This window comes from Phaethon aethereus, assembly GCF_964289735.1.
Source record: "Phaethon aethereus genome assembly, contig: HAP1_SCAFFOLD_433, whole genome shotgun sequence".
Classification (NCBI taxonomy): domain Eukaryota; kingdom Metazoa; phylum Chordata; class Aves; order Phaethontiformes; family Phaethontidae; genus Phaethon; species Phaethon aethereus.
The window spans coordinates 25,656-35,385 of record NW_028114077.1 but is presented as its reverse complement, the minus strand read 5'-3'; the positions used below and the strand labels follow the sequence as shown (position 1 = coordinate 35,385).

Genomic DNA, 9,730 nt, shown 5'->3' with positions numbered 1-9,730 from the left:
ACCTTAAGGAGAAGGAGCTGCAGCATTGAGAAGCTGGTAAACAGCTAGATATCTGCACGGCTCGGCCTTGAGAGGAGGGAGCTGTGGCACTGGGAAGCTGGTAAACAGCTGGACATCGGCAGGGCTCGGCCTTGAGGAGAAGGAGCTGTGGTAAACAGCTAAGAAGAAGCACTGTATAAGAAAAACAGGATGGAACCCGGACCACGTAGCAGGAAACACAAGTAGGAGGAGTATGATAATGCAATCTTTAGAGCTAAGCCAATGATTGTAAGACAAGTATGCATAAGGTAGAACTTAGTGTATAAATATGTGTAAGGTTTTGCAATAAAGTTGAAGCTTGCCTTATCACTCATATTGAGTCGACTGCTTGCCTTCCCTCGCTCGTCGCATCCCATCGTTGGAAGTGTTCCATGTCAGGTTTGACAGAACTTTGAGTAACGTGATTTAGCAACGGAGATCCCTGCCCATTGCAGGCAGACTGGACTGGATGATCTTTAAAGGTCTCTTCCAACCAAAACCATTCTATGACTCTATCATAATATGGCTCTATGAGAAGGCAGACCACCGCACTGTGTTCCACGGGCTTCTCCTTCTCTTCAGACCAAGTTCCCAACCAAGAGCGACCCTTGGACAATACTTAGTTACGATGGGTTCTCCTGGCCTCTCCTGGAAAGCTAGTGCCCCTGTCTTGTCGATACCACATTCCTTCGCGATTACTTGCATCACAGTGTTGAGCGTACTGAGGAGCATGAAGAGGTGTGCACAACAAAGCGGACGGTAGCCACTGAACAATGTAGGGTAATTCCATCCAGACCCGAAGAGGCAGACAAATCTAGAAACGAGAAGATCACCCGATGCAACACTAAGCATACTCAATGTAAGCCCCTGTTGACAACCAGTGCAAAACCATCCCCAAAAACCCCCTCCCAGAACCACCGCTGAGCAACAAGCCTCTGCTTGAGCATCTTGGGACAGCATCTGCAAGGGAAAAGATGACACAGAGGCAGGGTCTGGGATGCAACAGAACTTTAATGAGTCAAAAGAGGGAAATGAGGTCAGCCCGAGTGGCGGTCCCAGTGCAGGGAGCAGCAGGGGCAGACAGGAATCTGCACGCCATGGCTGTGGCTGATATTCCACCAGGTGTCCATGTGCCTGCCCTACAGAGGGAGCAGGGCCGGCAGGTCCTCCCTAGGCTGGCTTTGTGGGGCTCCCCACCCAGGGGAGCACAAGAGAACAAGGGCACGGGAGGGAAAGGAGAGAGCTGGAAATGGGAAAGGCAGGCATGGGCCGTTCTTTTGGAGAGCCCAGGCTGGCCCCGTCCTTTTGCAAGGGGTGTTGGCGTTGCTCAGCTCCTCTGGACGCAGCAAGCCGATGATGCGTCCCCAGTCCGGTACCATGCTGTGGGTCCCTGGCGGCCTTCCCCAGCGCCACGGCCAGCAGCTTTAGCAGGGGAGGCACCTCCTGCCGCAGTAGCGGCTGCCGAAGCCGGAGAGGCCAAAGCCCCCGGAGGAGATGGGCACTCCCTCAGAGCTGAGGATGCTGCCAACGGCAGCGGAGGTGGAGGATCCCACGGCGGTGCTCTGCGGGAAGGAGCTGAGGATGGGGCCGGGCAGGGTCACCACCACGGGGGAGGGCTGGATGACGACGGTGGAGTCCTGGCACTGCCTGACACAGGGCTCGTTGCAGCTGTTGGCCAGCGGGGTCGGGCCGCAGGGCTGGCAGGGCTGGCAGGGCAGGCACGGGCTGTAGCAGGACATGTCTCGGGGCTGGAGGTGCACCTGGGAGAGAGGGCAGGGGAAAGCAGAGCATGAGGAGTGCATAAGGAGCGGTCTGTCACCCCAACACAAGGGAGAAAAGCCACGAGCTAGAGAAGCGAGATGGAGGATATTTAGGGCGGCCCACGGGCTTCTCTTTCCCTTCAGCCCAGAAGAACCCTATCAATAGCAACCACAGCCAGGGAGATCCCTGCCTAGCCCATAGCTCAGGAGACACCTCAGCCAAGGCCCAACTTCTCTCCAAGCCACGCCATCTACCCCTTCCTTCTGACATTACAAGCAGCCCTTGAGCCCGCACAGGACAAAAAGGCAAGTTTGTGCTGAGAAATCCTGGAGGAGGACGAGGCGAAGCACAAGGAGGGAGAGGAGAAAGGGCTTCAGGCTCACCTTGTTCCCAAGGAGATGGAGGCGAGAGGAGTGGATGAGAGAGTGAGGAGAAGGGCCCGCTTTTATACTGCTGCTGCACCGCCCCAGGCCCACAGTCACTGCACGCCGGCAGCAATTTTCCAACAGACTCACCTCCAAAGCAAAATATCTGACCTAATGGCACGGGTCGTGTTTTGGTTTCCGTCAGCACTGCCATTTCATTTCCTCGTTTCTGACATGACCATTAGGCCTCAGAGCCTCCTTTCAAGTATCGAGATGAAAGGCCCAAGCATTTCCCAGGTAGGAACACATCAGTACAGGCAGAAGATGTGCTCCAAGTGCTGGAGGGCTCTGTGCAGCTGCGGGGCATGGGTCTGGGGAAATCTGATGGGGTTGTTTTCCCCTCCCTTTGCAGGAAGGTGCACATAACCTCCTAACACTGCAGTCCTCTCCTGCTTGTGTCTCTTTGGTAAAGCCGCCCCCTCTCATAGCAGTCTCCGGGGGTCCCCAGCCAGTGGAATCAGCAGCCTTGTGGCAGGAGAATGTTGCCCTCCCGAACCCTGTGATTCCTCAACAAGCCCTGTGGAGTCGGGTCCCTCCTCACTACCAGAGGGGTGTGTTGAGGCTCGCGGCAGCACCGTGTTCCTCCCATTCTCATCACACCACCATGCACTTTGGTCGCACGCTTTGGACCGCGAGCAGCAGGTGACACATTTCCAGAACATGCTGACTGTCCTGAGAGCCCCCTGAGATGTGGGAGTGCCGGCAAGAAGGTCATGCCTAGGGCAACGGCTGTTGGGGCTGCCTGGAGCTGTGTACTGGGGTACAGCCCAGTGCTCAGAGACGGTTTTCCGGGGCAGGGCTGGAGCTGCCCTGGCCGCAGGGCAATTCACCCTTCGTGGGACACAGGCCTGCACACAGCACGCACTCCCAGCTTGGCCTCACGCCAAAAGGCTGACACACGGCCAATCCAAAATTAGAGTGTGACTCGCCGTGGGTAGGGAGAGTCTATCCCAGGAAGCTTGCTACTGAGGGCATTCCCTTGCCCTCCTGGGACGCGTCCCAGCTGCCTCCCTGTCTGCAGGGCAGGGAAGTGCATCACCTCCTCCATGTAGTCTGAGAGCTGGTTTTGTACCCAGGGCCCTGCTGAGCACATCCCCTCCCTGAGCATCCTCCGGCACGTGGCAATGCAGGGTCCTGCCAGCCTTCCCTCCTCGCGGAGCTGGGGGAAGTTTCCTTGCCTCCCCAATGGTGCTGGGCTGTACTCCAAGCTGCAGCGGCTTCTGGCGTGTGGGAAAGGAGGTGCGCTTATGCCCCAGTGCCCGGGAGAAGACGTATCACATGGGACCCAGGGATGAGTTCCCGCCAGAGCAGGGAGATGTTTTCTGCGACCCTTTCTTTCCCTCTTTCCCTGAGAATTCAGGAGAGCTCCTCACCACAGACGGGGCTCTTTGGCCAGGAAGATGAGGCCTGTGCGTCCATTCCCTTCCACCCTCAAAGTATCTGCTTGTTCTCCTGCGTATTGCCTGGACCTTTCTTGCTTTTGGACCACGAGATGCCTGAGGCGCTGCCAGCTTTTCTGAGCTCCTTGGCCCTTCTCAGCTGCTTCCATGGCATCCTACCTACCAGCTGCCTGAACAGGCGGAAGTCAGCGTGCCTGAAGTCCAGCGACTGTACTCTGCTACTCGCTTTCCTCCCTGCCGTCAGGGCTTCAACACAAAGTTTCTCAGGTGTGATAGCCACGGCTTCCCTTGACTCCAATGTTCCCAACACAGTTCTTCCCTCTCAGGGCCAGCTGTGCAGCACCCGTTTTTACCCATGACAGATTCGCAGGATCCTTGAGGTTGGAAGGGACCTCTGGAGACCGTCTAGCCCAACGCCCCTGCTCAAAGCACGGTCAGCCTTTGGAGGATGCTCAGGGACAAGACCCGTCAAGCTCCAAAAACCTGCAAGGATCGAGAATCCACAACCTCTCTGGGCAAACACAGCCGGCGCTTCACCACTCTCACACTAACAAAGCCTTTTCTTATGTTTCCCTGGAATTTCCCGTATTTCAGTATGTGCCTGTTACCCCTTGTCCCTTCCCTGGATAGGACTCAGGACACTCTCGCTCTATGTTCTTCACTCCCTCCGATCCACTCTTTTACCCAAAGCTACGAAGCGTGCCCTGGGGCCTTCTCTCCTGCAGGGTGAACAACCCCACCTGTCGCAGCCCTTCCTGCCGCAGGGGCTCCAGGCATTGCACGGGCTCCGTGGCCTTGCTGGACTCGCACCAGTATGGCCGTGCATCTCTCATACTGAGGAGCCACGAACTGGACAGCAGTTGTGGTCTCAGCAGCATGCAGCCAGGAAGAGGGATCACCCTCTGCCATCTGATAGCAAACCCCTTCCTAACGCAGCCCAGGATGCTGTCGGATGCCATTTCCCCAAAGGTGCGGGCTGCCTCACGATGTCCTTCAGCACCCACGGCCTCTGCTGCAAAGCTCTTTGGCAGCCCATCGGCCCCAGCCTGTAGTGGTGCGGAGGTTCTTCCTCGCCCGCTGCAGGACTCTGCATAGAGGGGTTAAACACTATTGGCCCCAGTAGAGACCCCTGCAATGCACCAGGGGTGAGTGCCTGCCAGCTGCACTTCGTGCCACGCATCACAATCCTCGGAGACCAGCAGCCATGCCAGATTTCAGTCCCCGGCACTGCCCTCTTTGCCAGCCTCTATCTTCTCTGTTGGTCTGCAAGGATGGGGAAGCAGACGGCATCAAGAGCCTTCGTTAGATGAGATGAACAACATTTGCTGCACTTCCCTCACCCACCGCAGCCAGGCACGACATCAAAGGCGGCCATGAGGTTGGTCGGGCCTGCTTTCCCCTCCATAAATCCATGCGGACCACTCACAATCACCTTCTTGTCCTTTCGTCTTGGCAAAGGATGATTTGCTCCACCACCTTTGCAGGGATCGAGGTGAGGCTGACCGGCCTGTCGTTCCCCAGCTCCTCTTTCATGCCCTTTATGAAGACAGGAGGCCCGCTGGCTTTCTCCCAGTCCTCAGAGGCATTCTGTGACTGCCAAAGGACTTTCAAAGGGCGCTGAGAGCGGCCTTGCAGGGACACCAGCCAACGCCCTTGCATGCATGGCGTCAGGTTACCTGCACTCATGTCAGTCCAATCGGTTTGAATGTTTTCCAGACCTGATCCTCCTCTCCCGAGGATAGGTCTTTCCTGCTCCAGACTTCTCCAAGGAATGGCAGGAGCCCGATCTCTCTACAGGAAATCCTGGCAGTAAAGACCAACGTCAAGAACCTTTGGAGTACCTCCATCTTTCCCGTCAGCCCTGCCCTCCACAAAGCTGCTTCGTGCAGTGCTGCGGCTCTCTTTGACCAAGCCTCGCCACTGACCTACCCGGAAGAAGACTTTCCTGGCTGGTGCCCTGCACGTGCTTTGGCTGATTTAACGCCAGGTGAGCTTTGCCTTTTCGCACCCCAACCCTGCATACCCTGACAAGCCTGGCAAACCTTCTCCCCCTTAGCTAAGGGCATCAAGAGGAAAACAGCTGAAACCGCTTGAAACGGAGATGCAACGGCCAGTGACCATTGGAGCGAGCTGAGAGACAGGGAGGAGAGAGAAGCATGTGGCACGTCCTCAGAAAGAGAAGCCTTTGGGTGCTCTGCCGATGCGTGCGGTGCGGGGCAGAGCTGGGCCTCTTCCTGCAAAGGCAGCTGCAAACAATCGCACTTCACTGCCCCAAGCCAACATCCCCTGCCTGCACGGGACCCCTCCTGCACGTGGGGGCATATCCTCCACCTGCATGGACTAGATCTTAATCGGGACATCCTCGGGCCTCTCATCCCAGCACATGAAAGGAGCCTGCATGGCAGGCCAAGCATGTCAGAAATGAGGAAATGAAATGGCAGCGCTGACGGAAACCAAAACAAGACCCGTGCCATTAGGTAGGGTATTTTGCTTTGGAGGTGAGTCTGTTGGAAAATTGCTGCCAGCGTGCAGTGACTGTGGGCCTGGGGCGGTGCAGCAGGAGTATAAAAGCGGGGCCTTCTCCTCACTCTCTCATCCACTCCTCTCGCCTCCATCTCCTTGGGAACAAGGTGAGCCTGAAGGCATTTTTCCTCCTGCTCCTTTTGGACTTCCCAGACCATACCTGCCCCTTTGTCCATGCTCCTGGAACTGCTTGTTGTGAGAGCGGGAAGGGAGTAGAAGGTGTGGCATGGGGAGAGGCTGGGTCTTAGCTGATATGAGTCCTGAGCTATGGGCTAGGTAAAGGTCTGCCCTGGGCTTGGTAACTCTTGGAGGGGATCATCTGGGCTAAAGGAAAGAGAAGCCCGTGGGCCTCCCTCCACAGCCTCCATCTCTCTTCTCCAGCTTCTGCCTTTCTCCCTCATGGTGGGCCTACAGGCTTCTCCTCGTACACCCCTCATGCTCTGCTTTCCCCTGCTCTCTTCCCGCAGGTGCACCTCCAGCCCCGAGACATGTCCTGCTACAGCCCGTGCCTGCCCTGCCAGCCCTGCCAGCCCTGCGGCCCGACCCCGCTGGCCAACAGCTGCAATGAGCCCTGTGTCAGGCAGTGCCAGGACTCCACCGTCGTCATCCAGCCCTCCCCCGTGGTGGTGACCCTGCCCGGCCCCATCCTCAGCTCCTTCCCGCAGAGCACCGCCGTGGGATCCTCCACCTCCGCTGCCGTTGGCAGCATCCTCAGCTCTGAGGGAGTGCCCATCTCCTCCGGGGGCTTTGGCCTCTCCGGCTTCGGCAGCCGCTACTGCGGCAGGAGGTGCCTCCCCTGCTAAAGCTGCTGGCCGTGGCGCTGGGGAAGGCCGCCAGGGACCCACAGCATGGTACCGGACTGGGGACGCATCATCGGCTTGCTGCGTCCAGAGGAGCTGAGCAACGCCAACACCCCTTGCAAAAGGACGAGGCCAGCCTGGGCTCTCCAAAAGCACGGCCCATGCCTGCCTTTCCCATTTCCAGCTCTCTCCTTTCCCTCCCGTGCCCTTGTTCTCTTGTGCTCCCCTGGGTGGGGAGCCCCACAAAGCCAGCCTAGGGAGGACTTGCCGGCCCTGCTCCGTCTGTGGGGCAGGCACATGGACACCTGGCGGAATATCAGCCCCAGCCATGGCGTGCAGATTCCTGTCTGCCCCTGCTGCTCCCTGCACTGGGACCGCCACTCGGGCTGACCTCTTTTCCCTCTTTTGACTCATTAAAGTTCTGATGCACCCCAGCCCGTGCCTTTGTCTCATCCCTTCCCCTGCAGACGCTCTCCCACGATACGCAGGGGAAGAGGGGTGTTGCTCAGCAGTGGTTCTGGGAGGGGGTTGTTGGAGATGGCTTTGCAGGGACTGTTAACACGGGCTTGCTTTGCCTATTCTTAGTCATGCATTGGGTGACCCTCTGCTTTCTACACCTCTCTGCCTCTTCTGGGCCTGGATAGAATGACCCGATGCTGGTCAATGACCACAGATAGCTCCTCCAGAGGTGATTCGAGGTCTCCCGCCAAAGCATTCTCTTCTCCATGCTCAACACGCCCTGCGTCCACAACCCCTCCTCCCCAACCAAGTGCTCCAGCCTTCTCAGCACCCTGCCCACCCACGGCTGGACTCACACCGCTTGATCAAGGTCTTTCTTGCATTACAGCCCAAAACTTGACACAGCATGCCAGATGCCGTCAGGCAAGCACTGAGCAGACTGGGATCGTCCCTCCCATTGATCTCCTGGGTACGCTCTCGCTCATACAGTCCAGGTTGTTGATGACAGTCCTTGCTGTCCAGGAACAGTGCTGGGAGTTGCACCTGTTTTGATGCGGTTACCGCAAGCACCGTTTCCTGGCCCTGCTTTTGGGCTGCAACTTCTCAGCGGTTGAAGGATGTGTGGGGACACAGGGCTGGTTCCTACCAAGCCAGCTTCCGATCAGGACTCTGAGTGGCCACGTATCATTGTGCCCATCTCTGTCCTGCAGCGCTTCACTAGCTCCCCTCTGTCGGCTGCAAGTCTCTCCGCAGCCTTTGCTGCTGGTCTACGCACTGCTTTGGAGAGCTCTTGGACAGCCCTGAGACACTCAGTCTGCAGACGCTGCCTCTCTTCCTTCCCCGAGTCTCTCCCTGCCCTTCCGCCCTCCAGAAACATTCCCACGAAACCCTAGGCACAGACAGGGAAGGAGCAGGTCAAGGAGGACATGCACTGCCCATGAGCCTGTGTGGTGTATTGACCCCAGCCAGAACTAAGCACCCACTGGCCCTTCTCCCTCGCCGTGCTTTCCCGCTGGGATGGGGGCAGAACTGGAAGAGCAAGAGTGTGAAATACCCATGGGTCAACATCAGGGCTGCCGAAGAGGGGAAAGGGCAAAAGAGAAAAAAACAAGTGATGCAAAGGCAATCACGCACTATTTAGCACCAGCAGACCAATGCCCAGCGGGCCTCCGACGAAGGGTTACTTTGGAAAGACTGACCACAGTTTTATTGCTGATCAGGATGCTAAATGGCATGGAACAACCCTTTGGTCTCTTCACGATCAGTCCACGATCCTTAACTGAGTTCAGCAGTTGCCATGCACCCCTTCCGCAGCACGTGCACCAAGGCTAAGAGGGCACAGCTGGGCAGAGGCTCAGCAAAGCCGGGCCTGATGGCCAGGGGCTCTGGTGGGGTCATGGATGCCTTCCTCGCCTGCAACTGACAGTGCCCCATGGGCACTCTGGCTGCACCCAAGGCGTTAGAGTCAACGGCTCAAGGTCCAAGTGGGGGATACCAGTGATGACTGGTGTCCCTCAGGGGTCCGTACTGGCACCAATACTGTTGCATATCCTCCTCAGTGACATACATCGTGGGATTGAGTGCATCCCCAGCAAGTTTGTGCGTGACGCCACGCTGAGGGGCGTAACTGATACGCTTGATGGAAGGGATGCTGTCCGGAGGGATCTTGACAGGCTTGAAGAATGGACCCATGTGAAACTCTCATAAGAAGGCAGTTAAACAAGGTCACGTGCAAGGGCCTGCACCTGGGCTGGGGCAAAATAAATGCAGACTGCAGGATAAACGGTTGAGAGCAGCCCTGCAGAGAAGGACTTGGGGATACTGGAGGTTGAAAGATTGGACATGAGCCAGCAGCGTGCACTTGCAGCCCAGAAAGCCAGTCGTGCCTGGGCTGCATCAAAAGGAAGCATGGCCAGCAGGTCGAGGGAGGTGATTCTTTGCTTCTGGTCCGCTCTTGTTAGACCCCACCTGGAGCACTGCATCCAGTCTGAGGTCCCCAGTACAAAAAAGACATGGACCTCTTAGAGCAGCTCCAGAGAAGAGCTACAGAAACAAGCAGAGGGCTGCATCAGCCCTCCTAGGTAGAAAGGCTGAAGAAGCTGGCGTTGTTCAGCCTGGAGAAGGGAAGGCTCTGTCGGGGGAGACCTTACTGCAGCCTTTCAATATCTAAAGGGGACTTATAAGTCGGAAGCCGGAGAGAGATTTTTATCAAGACCTGTAGTGATAGGACAAGGAGCAACAGTTTTAAACCGAAACAGGGTAGATTTAAACTAGATATTAGGAAGGCATTTTTTACAACAAGGGTAGCGTATCACTGGAAGAGGTTGCCCAGAGACTGATGGGA

The 9,730-nt window shown here is 57.0% G+C and overlaps 2 protein-coding genes across 2 annotated transcripts; one reads left to right on the top strand and one right to left on the bottom strand.

Annotated features, from left to right (window-relative positions):
* Positions 1-1,340: 1,340 nt before the first annotated feature.
* On the bottom strand, positions 1,341-2,021 carry LOC309416293 (feather keratin 1-like). Its single transcript, XM_082015862.1, has one exon. The coding sequence runs from the start codon at positions 1,818-1,820 to the stop codon at positions 1,443-1,445; it is 378 nt and encodes a 125-aa protein (XP_081871988.1). The 5' UTR covers positions 1,821-2,021; the 3' UTR covers positions 1,341-1,442.
* Positions 2,022-6,075: 4,054 nt separating this feature from the next.
* Positions 6,076-7,038, top strand: LOC309416294 (feather keratin 1-like). The gene has a single exon (XM_082015863.1). It carries the CDS (start codon positions 6,616-6,618, stop codon positions 6,928-6,930), a length of 315 nt encoding a protein of 104 aa, XP_081871989.1. The 5' UTR covers positions 6,076-6,615; the 3' UTR covers positions 6,931-7,038.
* Positions 7,039-9,730: the final 2,692 nt, after the last annotated feature.

Excerpts from the sequence above, each read along its gene's own strand:
- LOC309416293 (XM_082015862.1), bottom strand. The coding sequence starts at position 1,820 with ATGCACTCCTCATGCTCTGCTTTCCCCTGCCCTCTCTCCCAGGTGCAC.
- LOC309416294 (XM_082015863.1), top strand. The coding sequence starts at position 6,616 with ATGTCCTGCTACAGCCCGTGCCTGCCCTGCCAGCCCTGCCAGCCCTGC.